This window comes from Cynoglossus semilaevis, chromosome 6 (genome assembly GCF_000523025.1).
Source record: "Cynoglossus semilaevis isolate Cse_v1.0 chromosome 6, Cse_v1.0, whole genome shotgun sequence".
Taxonomy (NCBI): Eukaryota; Metazoa; Chordata; class Actinopteri; order Pleuronectiformes; family Cynoglossidae; genus Cynoglossus; species Cynoglossus semilaevis.
Genome location: NC_024312.1, coordinates 11,891,830 through 11,908,592, shown reverse-complemented (window position 1 = coordinate 11,908,592; position 16,763 = coordinate 11,891,830). Strand labels below are relative to the sequence as shown.

At 38.2% G+C, this 16,763-nt stretch overlaps 1 protein-coding gene across 1 annotated transcript in view; it reads right to left on the bottom strand.

Moving 5' to 3' along the window:
- magi2b (membrane associated guanylate kinase, WW and PDZ domain containing 2b) overlaps positions 1–16,763 on the bottom strand; it is a 58,469-nt gene that overhangs the window by 20,601 nt on the left and 21,105 nt on the right. Inside the window, exons 3-9 of the mRNA XM_025056307.1 lie at positions 12,885–13,004; positions 10,730–10,954; positions 8,807–9,035; positions 7,901–7,980; positions 2,427–2,484; positions 1,893–2,014; positions 1,486–1,668 (exon numbers count right to left, since the gene is read on the bottom strand). Coding sequence (XP_024912075.1) covers positions 1,486–1,668; positions 1,893–2,014; positions 2,427–2,484; positions 7,901–7,980; positions 8,807–9,035; positions 10,730–10,954; positions 12,885–13,004 — 1,017 coding nt within the window. The remainder of the gene's footprint in view (positions 1–1,485; positions 1,669–1,892; positions 2,015–2,426; positions 2,485–7,900; positions 7,981–8,806; positions 9,036–10,729; positions 10,955–12,884; positions 13,005–16,763) is intronic.

Genomic DNA, 16,763 nt, shown 5'->3' with positions numbered 1-16,763 from the left:
GCAGCGTTTGGGGTAAAGTCCCTTCAAGCAGAAAGGGAATCTACAAAATGAGGGCTAAAGAAACACTGATAAGAACAGAAAACAAACAAACAAACAAAAAAGATCATATGAGAGACAATTTTTACAGACAATAATTAATTACGAAAAAAACAACTGGTATTTAAACTACTGAAATCATACAATAATTATTGCTGTTTTTTCCCCTCTACTGAAGTATTAACATGGGGATGTCAAACAGCAGCAGATTCTGTAAATGCATTAGCATTAGCTCATTTAATGGCACTGTTGATGATAATGAGATGTTCGGTACCATTGGACTCACACAGGACAGACTGTGCTGACAGGAAACTGGGCTCCAGGACACACAGTGCCAGAGAACAAATGTAGGTCACACCAACTAAGCAAAAGACTGACGATTCTCCTCAATTCAAATAGTGAAAGTAGGGAGAACGTCCAGATGATTATAGATTTTACACAGACAACAGAACTAACTCCATATTACTGCAATAGTGCAGTAAGTGGGAGGAACTTCTGATCCACAGTGATTTAATTTTATGGCTGCCTGATTTGATAAACTGCCTATGTTTTATTGATTCTATTATTTAAGTCTGTTTTCCACCAAAGCCTACGGTAAACAGGTGTCAGTGATGAAACCAGCTTCAGCTGCCAAAAAGGTCACACTCTTGTGTTCTCATGTATGCTTTCTCAACATGTATCACACCAGTCATCACTAACATCTCAGAAAATTAAATTCAGATTCATGTTTTGTTTTCCTCTATCAACTACTTCTTGATCGATCCATCGTCTCAGTTTTCAGTTACACCCACCTTCTCTATCTACTTAAACCTGTTAAATCCTATACTGACATTTGGGAACTTGTTTCTCTCTGCACCTCCTCCTGCTGTGTTACCTTTAACTGTGTATCAACAGAAAAACAAGGTCGAAAAGAACAATAGTACACACCGGCTAAAGGATGAAAACCACACTCTTTGCCGTGCTAGCAAAACAACTCTAGGGGAAGGAGAACCTTTATAAATGAATGTCGTCTTTTCATCTTTTGATGAAAAAAAGGAACATGGAAAAAAAGGAGTTGGACTGACCAAAAGAGGGCCTTAAGTTAGTTAAAAAGAAAAACCAGGGCTGCGTAACTAATATAAAGGAGTTACCTCCAAGGATCAAAGGTAAACTTTTTAGTCATTCCATGCAGCCCAATACCAAATTATTCTATTATTCTGGCACTAGTGCCCCGCCCAGAGGTTGGGGACCCTGTGGTAGAGGAAGCAGACAGGGCAAGACCAAAAGATGCAGGATAAATTGTTTGAGGTTCACTTGAAAACAACCAATATTTATGATTTGATTTTGGTGGTAATAGCAGAGTTAGTGTCTGATTGTTACATTTTAATGCAAAACTGTGACTGGTTATGGCTAAAGTGTTGGTAGAACCAGAACAACAAGAAGAATGAAGTCATACAGGGACATAATTACCTGTGTCCATCTTTCCATCTTGAGCAGCAGGTCCATCTGGAATCACACTCTTCACTTGCAGAAACTCATCTGGTTCGTCACCTCCTATAATTGTAAAGCCAAATCCCATGTTGCTTTTTTGAAGGCCTGTGGACAGGAAGGTGCCCTTCAGCTGGGTCGGGTCTCTTGTGAATAAGGACTTCTCTACAATGAGACAGAGTTTGCAAGAAGGTTATATTTGACATTTAAAAACACAGTTTTTCACAAAGTGCACATCATTTTTTTTAAATTCCAGACAGGATGAGTCACAACATATACAGAGGTCTGGCTCGGTTGAAGTTTTGCCTCAGTTGAAGTTGTAAACGTTGACCATGTTTATGTAACAGTGTGTGATTCCATATGTTTAGATCGGTGTCCTCTACATGTACCTCTGTAGATGGTGGGTAACGGTAGAGCAGACAGACCCTGGCTCTGAATCTGTCGTTGTTGCTCCAGACGTCTCTTGGCTTCTACAACTGGGTTCTCAAACTGAGTCCTTCTGTTGATGTGACTGATTTTAGGGTACAACAAATACATACATTAATCTAATGAAGACATAAATAAAATTCAGAATTACCAATAAAGACGACAGCAGTATCTGACTCATTTTGCTCATTTTGAGTCTAATTATTTACTTGGTTTTGCTCTTTACTAATTCATGTTTAAATACCTGACTTGGGGCTATGCTAATTCAAAAACAATGAATTCCAATTGAGTTGGAACAGACATAATGCATCTTTAAATGTATCGGACTAATTGCAGAATATTATGGTCAAATCTTGCAAATACGTTTTTTTCTTAATTAAAAACTAATAAGAATTCAAAAGAACATGAACAAATAAGCATTTCTTCACATCCAAATGAAAAAGTCACAGAAATTCCACAGAGAATGTTACTTATAGTGTTTGAGTGTTTGAACTTACTCTACATAGTAGCTGCCATAGATGGGGTCGTCTATCTTCTCCCAGCCATAGGGCAGCTCTGAGTGGAAAAACATATGGAAAGATATGAAGTCAGTTTGCACAGAGGGAAAGTGCTGACACTACATGTAACTAGGGATGTCTGATATTAACTTTTTGCCAATATCCAATAAGCCGATATTGTCCAAACACTTCATTTCCAATTCCGATATCAACCAATACCAATATAGCGAGGCAGTGGTGGCCTGGTATGTAAGGAATTTAGTGCCAACTGCTCATCAAGGTGATGGGTTAAAGCAGTGTTTCTCAATTATTATTATAGATATTACATAATTATGCTAATATCAGGCTGATATTATCAGTCGGCCGATATTATCGGACATCCCTACATGCACAGTAATCCCTTGCCTATCGCAGGAGTTGCATCCCAAGACCCACCGCAAACTGGGAAAAATTGCGAAGTAGAGGTGAGATAGTTAGTATTACCCTTCCCCACACAATTATAGGCACAGTAGAGTTGTATAATGGCAACGCAGAGCGAAGTGAACGAGAGAGTGGCCGACAGACAAGGGGAGATGCTGAGAGATGCTATGATGCATGAGCCAATCAGAGTGAGGAACAGAAGAGCATGCTCAATTAGCCAACAGTACACCAACTAGGCGTTGCATTAGCCAATAGTATGCTGTGTACCATCTCGTCTAGGTAAACAAAGCTACCAGTGAAGCCAAAACTTACATATGTATAATTATTTCAAAATGTCTTTTATTTTCTTTTTTTTATATTTTGCGATATAGCGAACATTTCATGAGATTAGATTAAAAAAATCTGTGACGTGCTGAGGGAGTGAAAGGAGATGTAGAGAGGGAACACTGTAACTGCTGAGGAGAGACAACATCAATCTTAGCGCATGAGCCGTGCTGTTTTAATGGAGACACAGAACTTGTATTTTGCCATTTTTTGTCACTTTCCTATTCTGGTCCGGACGTCAGGACCTTAACAACTCTCCTTTTTTCCTTCTCCTATTCCTCTTTTTATTCTTGAATGACTTCCATTCCACTGCTGTGTCAATCATGTCCTCTTGTTGCTTGTGTGCATTTCTGTTCCCACCTCATTCTGATCAAGAATTAACTGCTAACGTTGCCGTAATCTGTATGGCGTCTGCAATCCCAGCTCCTCGGCAACACACCTAAACACATCTCTCTCTGCTGGGGTACACGCAGGCAGTTTATAGCTTAATTACTTAGCCCTCACAAAGACAATATTAACACAAGAGGATTGAGACACCGAGGTAACAGAAGTACACCTACTACCACACATGTACCCTTCTGTTTTACACTAGCACTACATGTTCCCAATTAGTCCTCCTGACAGAACAATACTGAAGACTGTGTTTTCTTAAGACCATACTGGAGGTCACCCAGACCTGGTTTGGCCTTTTTACCCAAACGCAACACACAAAGATATATTAATGTTAATATGAAATACATTTAAAAAGTAGGTGCAGCTAACAAATGAGGTTAGGTGTGTAAGTAGGAAAGTATAAAGTGTAGGAAAATTTGTATGTACTGAAGATAGTCTTTCATTTTCATATATTTATACAGTTGTGTCAAAGAACACAAACTGATGTCAAATACAATTGTTAATTGTTCAGCAGAGCAGACTCGCTGTCCTTGCACAGTACTGTAGCTTTAAATAACAACACAGCTATGAGTGAATTTGTGAACATTTCTAAAATAGCTTTTCAAATTAACATGCATAAAAAAAATTGTCACCAAGCAATTTGTTTCTTTTGTATAACTGTATTCAGTGGATGAAGCCACACCCAATGCTGAAAACAAAATAAAATAAAATGTCAATATAACACATCTAGTGCAGCATGTGGGCTGTGCACTGTGAGGGGAAAAGGGAGTATGCTGCAATTATCTGTTCTCTGAGTGTTCAGACTCAGACAGTCTGTGCTGTAGACCGCTATTACCTCAAACAACCTCGGTTGTCTGTACACTGCACAGACAGACTGCCTTAAATTCTCTCCCAGTATCAATGAGCCACCTTAAATATTGGACTTTACGCTGCCACAAGTCGTTCAGCCCCCCCCCCCCCCCCCAGTAAAGGTAGACAGTTTCCATGACAACCACAAGTGGACTTTTTTCTTAAGAACTGACAGCTCTGTTTCCCTCGTTATTTTGTGAATTTACGAAGTCTTTGTATGTAGTCAACGAGTAATTGGTTTTTGTCCTTTAACATGAACTCCTGTTGAGTTGACTCATCCTTCTTTTCACACTATTTTAGTTTCTCTCAATAAATAGCGGCCAGACATGGATGCAATGACCTCATAGGAGTCAAAACCAGAACTGGACCATAAATGCTCAATCTAAAACCATCACAGACCATTTGTAGAAAAATAAAAATGTCTTCATGTCAAATTATGTTTCTGGTATGACCTTAACAGGACCGTAAAGGTAAATAAATCATCATCTTTATATGTTACATGTTACCTCCATACAACTTTTTCATGTCCGATACGATACTGCAACTTGGTGTATCTGTCGATACCGATATCAATCCAATACCTTCTTTTCTCCTTGGGCTGCCATTACTGAAGTGATAGTGTCGCTTATGTCACTTGATGCATTCAATGTCGGCAAACGGAAAACCAGCTTCAGCTGCCAAAAAGGTCACACTCTTGTGTTCTCATGTATGCTTTCTCAACATGTATCACACCAGTCATCACTAACATCTCAGAAAATTAAATTCAGATTCATGTTTTGTTTTCCTCTATCAACTACTTCTTGATCGATCCATCGTCTCAGTTTTCAGTTACACCCACCTTCTCTATCTACTTAAACCTGTTAAATCCTATACTGACATTTGGGAACTGGTTTCTCCCTGCACCTCCTCCTGCTGTGTTACCTTTAACTGTGTATCAACAGAAAAACAAGGTCAAAACTTAATTAACAACTGTTAAGTTAAGTTCAGCATTTCTTGTTATTTTTTTTGTTGTTCGATCCTAAAATTTTGACCAATACCAGACCATTACCAATACTGAGTACCAGATCGAGCCTTCTTTACTACCAACCATAGCCTTTGCCTTGTCCTTTTATCATTTGCTATGTTTCTTGAATTTCAAATTGCATGCTCCTTATTGAGCAATAGGGCAGCATATCATAATCAACAAGCAGAATGAAATATGTATAGATTACTAAAACTGACAATGAACCTCAGTATGTATCAATGTCAAAACAGTTTTTCAAGGATCAGCCTTTAAAGGTGTGGCGGATGAATATAACAATGATACGACCCGAATAAAAACTAGTATTTTCGAAATATATTAATAAACACGGTATATGCAACTTTATTAGCATCGTAACATCGCTCTTGTGTTTTAATGCTGAACGCTTGGTCTCCAAGTGGCGCAGTTTTGTAGGCTTCATCGTCTCATTAGAGAGCCGTTCGCCGCGTATTGTGCATGGCGACCTAGGTCTGTGGGAACAACCTGGTAAGACTCCTGGAATTGTCTGTTAAATGCAGCTTACGTTTTCTTTGAAGACGTAGGCTCTTTTACCAAAGAACCTTTCCAAAGACGTCTGTTTTCTGTTCATTTTGCTAGCTTGGAGGTTTCAATTTAGCGGTATTATGTGTTACCGACCGGAGCACACCTATTCAGAAGGTAGCAGACGTAGGTAAGACATGTGACCGAGGCAAGCATCTTGACATGCATCAAGTGTGAGTCATAGACAGATGCGGCGGAGAGAATCCGGTGATTTTTCAAAATAAAACATCGTTCAGCATCAGATAATAATATATAAAATCCTCAGCTGGGCAGAATGACGTGCACTGTATATCCAATAATTCCACTGTCCTTCTAATTAATGTTGCTCTAATACACAGTCGACACACTTTGCACTCTTCTTACTGCCCTTGTGATGAGCCAGGTATGACACTTTGTTTTTGATTTAGTCTGACTCTCACTATGTACACAGTGGTAGAGTTTTCCAGTTTAATGGACATAATAGCTTTTATTGATTTCATTGTCCCTTGAGCAGCGCTGATGGGGCATGCTTGGTTAAATGTATGCATTTTAGTGCCAATTAATGTGATTTGGTAAATCCATATGATGCTGGTCATGTTTGAGATTATAATGATAACCCTGTGTGCGTGTGTGTTTGTGTGTGTGTATGTGCGGGTGTACAGAGGGCAGTAGGACAAAAAAAAGGCTCAAGCCATGTTATTAGAATTCTTGTCACAATTCGGCCCTTTCCTAGATGTGGAGAGAATGAACGAGAAAGTGAGAAAAGAGGGAGAGGCAGGGAGAGAGCGAGAGAGAGAGAGAGAGAGAGAGAGAAACATAGAGGGACAGAAAAAAGAAAAGGGGATGCAGAGAACGAAAGAAAAAAACAGAAGCTAAAAAAGGGTGATTGAAAGGGTGACAGTACAGTGAGGAGAGCGGAGGGGAAAGGAGAAAATTGAGAAGATAGAGAACAGAGGGAGTTGGAGAGGAGATATTGATCTAGATCTTGCTCTGGTAAATCACATCATCTTATCTGCAGACCAAAGGCTGTGACACAGGCAGAGCTGTAGGATCAGCCTGTTGTTACCTGATCAAACCAAAACACCACGGAAGCTCTTTTCAAAATCGGTTATTATATAAATCTTTTGTTTTTATTTAAAGAAGAAATCCTTGGAAAAGATAAAATCCAATGCAGTGATCTTGGTCATATGTAGACCTTAAGTGGTTACAGCTTGCACCCTCTCTTTGTCACCAAAAAAATAAAAATAAATGAGTCACTCGATTCTGCATACACCACACTGCAGCTGCAAATCACTAGAGCAATATTTTCAGGGACCGTGTTAAAGTGCCAGAGTATAAATGTGAAGAACCATGAAATGATGAACCGATTAAAAGAGAATAACAGCTATTTCTGCTCAGAAATATACTTATGTCTTATTCACAGTACTGTTCAGTATTACATACATACCATATAAATAGAACGCTACTGTAGCTAATGCACCCATGAAGTACAAAAGTAGATAGAGTAAATAAATCATTGTTCTTAATATACAAAATATACAAAAGGAAGTATTCTTTGATCATTTTACTAACATACTAACATACTAACATCTTACTAAAATATAACATATTTTTAAAGTGAGAGGAGGATAAGATTGAAAACAATCTATGAAAATAGGGATAAAAAAAGTGCGACTTATAGTTTGGAAAATACAGTAATTACCATATTTATTTAAAGAATATTCTTTCTTTACATCCTTATTCGTATTGTCCCCACAAGTAGGTAGAAAAGAAGGCTATGAGCAATGTAGATTTATTCCCTCTAATCGCAAGAGGAGAAAACACTGTCGAGCAGCCAGAGAACAAACAGCTAAAGCACAGAAAACAATATACTTTCACAAGCACTTAGAGACGGGTCTGAATGACTGATGAAACAAGACAAAAGAGTAAACAGGTTGATGAAACTCACCGTCTTCTCTGCATTCTTCTGGTGGCTTTGCTTTCTTTGCGAGCCGAGGATCCAGCCATGATGTGGTTTTGGTGTTGTGACTGGAGTGGAAGGAGAGAAATGAACGTGTAGGTAAGAGGAATGGTGAAAGGCCGGGAGAAAGCAAAGGTAAGAAAGTTCCTGACAGTGAGTAGAATCACAGGAGATGAATGTCTCTGATCGTCCCTTGGCCAATTATTAAGAGTGAGGGGAGAGGACAAAAGGAGACAGACAGCACTGGCATTTGTGTACACAGATTTTGTATTCCTGAGAAGCAGAGTCGAGCTGAGGTCAGCAACAATGAATATTTACTTGACATTGCAATAATTGCTGAACAGAGAGAAACCTCTGTAATATGTGCAAATACTTAACTAACTTAACTAACTAATTTTACAGTTTTTATTACCTCCAATAGTTCAGTTATTATTTCTGTTATTTATTTATTCTTTTTGACCTCCAATACTTCACAGTAACATATCTACAAACTCAACTTACACTAAAACTACTGTTCAGTTATATAGTTACTTGTATTATCTCATACTGGTATTACAGCATCTTTTCCTTTCAGCAGATTTTTTTTTTGTTACAGACAGAGTCCTACAGTAAATACTCTGTAAAAGACTAAAGACAGAAGGCACATATTTATTGCAGGAAAATGTACCAGGAATTAAAGACAATATCTGAAAAATGTAACACGCAAAAAAAAAACCCAAACATACTGTAAATGTTTTTGGCTGAAAATAATCACCTGCTCCACAGGTAGAGCCGTCACGGTTAACCTGAACTGCTGAGTTGCAGAGCTAATTTTACAGCTGATAAAATGTCACCTTCTTTTTGTTTGTTTGTTTTTAAAGACTGACACATTTGATTGATTTCGCATCGACTTACTCTATAAAGTAGACCTCCCCCTTCTCCGTGTAGGCCATCTCCCAGTTGTCAGGCAGAGGGCCCAGCTCCTCCTCATCTGCATCTGGGACTTTGCCGGGAGATTTAGGGGGAGAACTTGGAGCCTCTTCTCCTTCGGTGTTGACCTCGATGGAGGCCGGCGCCTGGCTGGACACGTCAACGGCAACCTCGCCAGAGGCATCTGTGCTCTTGTCCTCGTGTTCACTGGACTCTGGAGTTTACATACAAATACAGACCCAAAGACTGTGAGTGAAAAGAAAGCTGAAATGTAGTCACATCATGAAGAAACGAAAGAATGTCTTGAAGATAAAGAAAAAATAATCAGGAAGGCCTTTAAATTTTTAATCACAACAGTCCTTACCCGGAATTATTAAGATTATTGAGGAACTTTTCAGATGATTGTTTCATGTGGTACACATTGAAATATCTTTTTAAAAAAGCATAAAAGTAATTATACAAAAATGTAACCACATAGCTAAACAGTAAAAAATATGTCTGCCTGGGGTTTGACTATGTCTGGAAACATTAAATAGATTGGATCAGCTGCACTGGTGATGAAAGTCTGCCTGAAATGATCGGATTTGACAAAATCAATGCAGTCTGAACAAAGCCTCAGAGAAAATGGAGAAACGACGCCACATTAAACGCAGCTTCATTCCTGACTTCAGTGACCTGACAGTGCGTAGCTGTCTGTATCGGCAGTGTGTCTGCAGGATGTTGTTCACCTGCACTAGTAACAGGTCACCTCAAGGACACAGTAAAAGGCAGTGTGCAACCTTTGTCACATTTAAATTGAGTGTTTGTCAACCTTGGTGCCGTGACCCCACATGGGGTCGCCTGGAATTCAAATTGGGTCACCTGAAGTCTAGTAATTAATAAAACAAATTACTAATAAAAATATGTTTTCAACTAATTATTTACAACTAAAAGGACCACACACAATCTTAAACAAATTAAATAATTATTAATAATTAATTTACTAATTAATTTTAAATAAAAGTATTAACCACTTTCATGAATATACATAGAGTTTAAATAAAATGCACAATATAAAAACCAGGGATGTCCGATATTAACTTTTTGCCGATATCCAAGTACTGGATTAAAGGGAGAGGATACATTTGTGCTGCTCACAATGACAATACTGTGTCTATTATTTTTTTTTTTAAATGTTTAGTTCGCATCATCTGGGCCAAACCCAGGCATTACGTTATCGGGTTTTTATTATCGGAGGAAAAACCGATAACGATTCTTACCAATATTACATCCCTAAGCTAATATCGGCCGATAATACTGGACATCCTTAATTAAAATATCAGAGCTGGTGCTGGAACATAAAATGTCACTTTGTGCACTTATCTGGTCCTGGAATTGCAACACAGTATGAAAAACATGATCAAAAACTAAATCTAGGAAGAAAAGTTTGTGAATGAGATCACAGTCACTGCACTCAATTATACAAAGCACATTTAACTGATTTATAAGCCACTGCTTTTACACTGCGCTTTTTCTTTTTAAATGTCAATGATGCTAGTAAGACAGGGGCAATAAGAAAAAAATGAAGTGAAGAAAGACGGGGCTGCACAGGCAAAAGAGGGGAAGCTGGAGCAGAGGATGTTGCATAAAAGGATGGGGAGAAAAGGGTGAGTTATTAATGGAAACAAGGACAAAGGCCAGCAGTGGGAAAATAAAGACAGAAATAAGAGGACAGCAAGACAGAAGCAAAAGCCAAAATGAGACTGTAGACAGTAATGTGTGATGAGCAGTTAGGGCTGTGAACGGTCATAGATGAAATTATTTATAATACTTATTATATCAAAATAAGACACATGTTGAACAGTTCATAATAAAAACACTTAGAGTGGTTTTAGTATGTTTTTTCCCTTCATTTCTTCTTCACCTCACCTGGTGTGATGGCCACCCCGTTGCCGTTGACAACTGGACTCTCCTCTTCCTCTTCCTCAGGCGGCTCCAGGCTGGCACGCTGCTCCATGTTGCTTACCGACTGGTTTCTCTTCCTCTTGCCCTGTGCGCTGGGCCGGGCACCAGGTAACAAGGCCTCACTCACATTCAGAGGAGGAGCTGCAGGGGAGGGCTCTGCTGGAGGCTTCGGTGTCCCGTAGAAGTTGTCTGAGCACAGAGAGGCGTGAGAGTGTTTGAATGAATGGCCATATGTATGGATACCCCAGGTGATAATAAGCACAGTCCGTTAAGCAGAAGTAAGCCTAGTTCGAGAGCATTAAAAAGTGACTGCCTTTTGACTTTTTCCCCGTAGAGATTTTTCCTTCATTGAGAAAAGCTCACTTCTGTCAAACACTAGAAAACAAAAAAGAAGGACTTAGTGCAAGGACACGAACAATGTCAGATTTTAGGTCATGTTTAAGTTAAGAAAACGATCTACTGCTTTCACAGCCTAATGAGGCAGTGTTTTAAAAATACATATGACAGGAATTTCCAAGAAATATAATACTATGATGATCACAAAATAATATGAATAATAATTAATAATAATAATAATATGACAATATAATTACAGTTCCATTTAATGTTAATAGTTTATGTCATGTCATCTCTGGATAAACAGAAAAGTCTGACAGAAGAAGAGGCGTTGTTATACTGCAGTCAACAGAGAACCTCAGAGACATTTTGCCCATGATGGCAGGTAACAATAAATATTAAAAGTGAAAAACAGCATTAGTGTACGTTCTGTTCTGGTACTGCTGATGTGGCAAATATTAAGTGCAGTGTGTACAGGTCCACTGAGTGTTTACTCTTAAAAACAGCAATAGTATAAGAACCATAAAATGACTTGAGCTGTGTCATTTTGTTATTCAACCAAAATATAGCTGTACCAGTATTTTTTTAAATGAGTGTCAATATATTGTATTGGTTGTGATGCACATTCTACTCCTTTATGTAGATATAAAACTGATCTTTACATTGTATTTTTACAATGTCAACGCCTCTGAAGGCGTGTGCTTTCGTTTTAGGAGGGGTCCAAATTTTATACCTAGTTGGATCTCAGGGTTTTAAACCTTATAAGGTTTTATTCAATCAGGTTTCCAACCTAAAAAAATGACATTTTGAAATCAGAACTTCACAGTTTTAACCAAACCCAAAAGGAAACATACTGAAGTTTTGTTTCATTTACTTTTCCAATAACAGAAGGCTTCAATTTTTGTCATTAAATGATCACACCTCTCCGTTCCCTTAGCCCTGAAATCCACCCTCCCCCCCGTCCCCCCGATAATTGAAATACTATTGAGAACTCTATATTTTTATCTGTACAAACCACTGTATGAGTTGCTGCCACCTAGTCAGGCTTGTTATCATTCAAGCATTACAGCAGTGGTGCACTTGTGGCACGGTGGACATGGGGGGCGGGTACCCCACTATTTGAGAAGTACTGGATTTCAGGGGCTGTGTGCATATTCCCCAACAAAAAGATTTAGGTATTTTTTTTAAATTACTATAAAAAAAAGAGCACTTTAAGCATCACCTTGATGAAGAACAGGCAGACACAGACAGACTCTAACATCTAACGTTAGATCACACAGCACTAGTACAGACAAACGGTGAGGGGAGCTCAAAGAACAGACGATACGGCTCTGAGCCAAACATTAGTTTTGAATAATACTGTCTATGAGAGCAGTAATTGCACTGTGATGAAAACAAACCGGTGATGCACATTTAAATATAATAAAAAATACATACATTTTTTTGTTGTTTAACATTAGTTTTATATCTTTTCATTTATTTGGTTGTCACCCAAATTGTATTTGTATTGTAACACTGTACTCACTGTGTGATTAATTGGGATTAGTCAATTCATTAGCCTCTAACTCACGTGTGTCAAACTCAAGGCCCGGGGCCCATATACAACCCGGCAAGTCATTTTGTGTGGCAAAGCATTTACTAAAGTCCATGCAGCGGAGTTTCTTAACCTAATAAATTAAAAATGTTTTTGTTACACAGCTATGAACAATATGAGAGACAAAAAGAGTCAAATATTTAACAGAAATGTGCTCCTATTTCTCTTTACAGTTACAAAAAAGCTCACCTTCATATGTTCCACTCTCTAGCAGGGCTCCACTTTGCTCCAGTTCCATAAAACGCTCTACACTCACAAAGTTGTAGTCCACCCCCGGCACCTCCCCTTCCTTAGGCTGCCTTGTGGTACCTAGAGAGAAAGAGAGAGAGAGAGAAAGAAAAACAAGAAAGAGAAAGGTCATCAGAGGCAAATGGGGCACTTAAGAAGAAGAGGCAGGAAGGCAAGGAAAGAGTCCAGAAAAAGGCTGTACCAAAAAAAAAAAAAAAAAGCAGGACATTTTAGGCCAAAAACATGAGCAGGAGGAAGTAGGTTGAAAAGGGAAATGGTACAGAAAAGGGTAGAGTGAAGAGCACCATCACTAGTGGTAGCCAAAATTCTTTCAACTGAGTGTGAGTGACAGGGAGATGGAGAGAGACACGGGAAGAAGGAGATCAAGAGGAGGAGGGAAATCATACTGAACAGGCCTTTACTCCCAATCCAATCCACTTTTCTTTTTTTTTTACCACATTTAAAAGACACACGGTCGCCGAAGTGCTGTAGCTATATAATAAAGAGATTTTATAAGATAATATGTGATAAGACTTAAAAGACAGGCAGAGACAAAATGATTCTCTGTCTGGTAAAAAGCCAAGAAGTAAAAGTGAGTTATAAGCAGTTCTTCTAACTAAGACATAGTTTTCTAGTGATTCAATTTGTGCCGATTCTGTCTATAAATCATCTCATCATCAATTAAAATGTTAGATTTTAATTTACCTTTTTAGAACAAATTCTGTGAACTTGTCCCACTGAATCGTTTCCAAAGCATAGAAATAAATCATTATAATTATAAAGCGTTTGCAAATCGCTTTGCAAATTGCAAAAAACATTGGGGACCGTTGCACTAAAGGCCATCGCAAATGGACATCAGAAAAAAGGCTGGTGTTTTACAATAGAACACCAGCCTTAGAAGCTCTACTGCAAAATATGTCTTTCATTGATGGCTGTGATCTTGAGAACCTTATAGTGCTACTTCACTTCACTTTCTCTGAGTTGTTTACAGGACACTGGGTGCTTGAACTTTATTTGCTCTCCTATCTAGTTTTTCTGACGTCTTTACTTGCATTGACATTTTTTTAACAGGCTGCACAAGTTAGCCTTCAGAAAGGTGTATGAATCATTTGAGACGGAAGGTTCCATAAGAGTAAACTTACAGAGTGTAATGTGTCAAAATCATGTCAACAACAAACCTTTTTTGTGATTAAATTGAGTCAAAATTGTTTTCGTACTCAAGGATTAGTTGCACAGCCCTACTTAGCAACAAGCCTATGGCTTCAGCACATCTATAAGACCAACCAGGGCAATAAGTATCACATTATGATCTGTGCTGCATGTTCAATTTAGATTCAAGACCATCCTTTGTGTGCGGAGTGTCCTTTGAACACCACAGTGAAGCCGAGCCGGTGGCCTTCCACCAGTTTTAGCTATAGATCTTTTAGATCAGAATCATTCTGCTGTCCAGACCACAGCAGGCACAGCCAACTGGAACCCTGACAATCTGCAGATGGCGTTCACCTGCAGCTTCCCTTACAGAGTGTGTATCTAAGAAGGTAAACGTGATCACCTCTTTGGCCTTAAGACAGAAAGACATTTTCCTCTTTCCATTCCAAAATCTTCAGCACATTTAAAAATGTTTTACTTGGTGTCTTCCATTTTTGCTACCTCCACCCTCATTCTTCTTAGTTTTATGAAGACTCTTTTAGTTTAACCAAACTGTTCTTAGGAAAATGCTATTTTTAAAGCTGCCTTGTTCTTTTTCTAAAAACTCAGAACCAGAACACAATGCGCTGCAGACTACACACAGCTTCAAATGATCCAAAGTATAAATACAACGTTTTTATCTTAAAATATAAAGATTTGTAGAGTATGTGCATTTATTAAACATTTGCCAGTTTCCAATAGCTGGACAGTACTTTTAGATACTATTAGCAGAACAGATTTCTCTGGCTATTTCCAGCTATATGACTTTGCAGTGTTTCGATTTCTTCTGTTTCCCAAAATATCATTTTCATCTGGTGTGGATTTCATTCTCAAAGTCAATTCAATGTTTTATATTATATACTTTATATATATTATTATATTACAACCTGTCTTTGGCCTCACTCAAATTTAAAATTTGACTCCAAGTGATCACAAAAACAGCATAATAGGATACACAATCATTTTGACACACTCTAATACTGCTTTTCGTCTCCAATGACTCCCGCACGCTCCCTTAAACCTTAGGTTGTTCTTGAGCAGCAGGAGATGAAGAGGAGCAGCAGAACTGACTAATAGCGAAGCGGAACCACATCCACGTCGTCAGCGTCACGACACATTCTCGAGTACACCTGCAGTACTACCAGCTTTACTGGGTATGTTTACTGTTATCTTTGGACCATTATTTTTTATTTAATTATGCATGACAGAACATAGTTGAGAACCACTGAGGTAATGCAATGTGTTTCATAAAGGTTATGATTTGAATACTGATGTAATTGTGCTCATGGTTTTTATTTATTTTTTAATTGAGCACTCTGCCCTAGGTTCAGCCTCCAAATGTTTTATAATTCTATTAATTTAAACGTGATTATTATTATTTCCATTCTTAGTCATTTTAGCTAGGTCGATTCATTGTTTATTCAGAGGGTGATAAAAATGACTCATATATAGTCAGTCAATGCCGGCAAACCTCTTACAGCACAGGCTGGTAATCCAAGTACAGTAGGAAGGCCATTTGGATTGATAGCTTAAATAACATCAACCTATGGCAGCATAGTAAAACACCAGATAGCCACCAGTCCTAGGGCTAAAGACAATCTCCGTCCCAAATATTTAAAATTAATGACATGAATTTATAAAAAAAAAATTTAAAATTAATGACATGAATTTATAACAAAAAAAGGGGGGGAAGACGGGGCATAACAAGAAAACTCCATTTGGATTTTTAACTGATATTCTAAAATATCTCAAGTGACTGTGTGGCGACAAAGATATCTGCTAAATAATAGAGTGAAAGTAAAGTGGGAAGCAAAACAACGCAGACGACAGAAGAGGACGGGATTTGTTTCTTTTGTGCTATTATTGAGATATTTTGACTTATAACCAAAATCTGAAAATTTTATTTTTTAGGAATCAAGTTTGTTTAACAAAAATACAAAAAAACCATACTTTTTAAGTGTAGGCATGTTACCTCACTGTCACTCCAGCTTCAGGGTCTCACCACACTATAACAACAGAGGAAAATGAGAGTTTGCTCTGTGAGGTTAAATACATATTAAAAAATATTCCTCCATTTGGGCTAAAGCAAAAAAAAAAAAAAGCTGTTATGTAATTCTGGCCAGCGGACCACGCTAGTCTCCACTAACGTTCACAAATGCCGTATCAAGTGTGACGTTTTGAATAAGATTTATTCAATAATGCTTATCCTAGCTCGTGCACTCTAAAAAATGCATTATTTATGTAATGATGTTAGCTCCACTGAGATAGTGCTACATTATATCTTGGATACTTTTCTGTGTATGCTTATGCAATACTTGGTGTACTGCAGCTGAGCAGCTTTGGCTTCAAATAGTTTGAGAGTAAGTGGGCTAGCTCAATTGCTAACCGCTAAAAGAGTAGCTTAATTGCCCAAGAGAAACGTGAAACTCAAGCTTCACTTTAACTAGTCTTATAGAACTAAAGCAATCTTTGCCATATTTATCACAAATTTGTCCGTTATTTTGAAATACACGAAATACAGCGTGAAAGAAAAGAGAACAAAAAGCCTGATTACTTCCAGCATGCATTTACAGGAGCTTGCAAATGAGCTGGATGCTGAACATGAATGCACCGTACACATGTTTATATAATGAGAGAAGGAGTCAGCAAGAG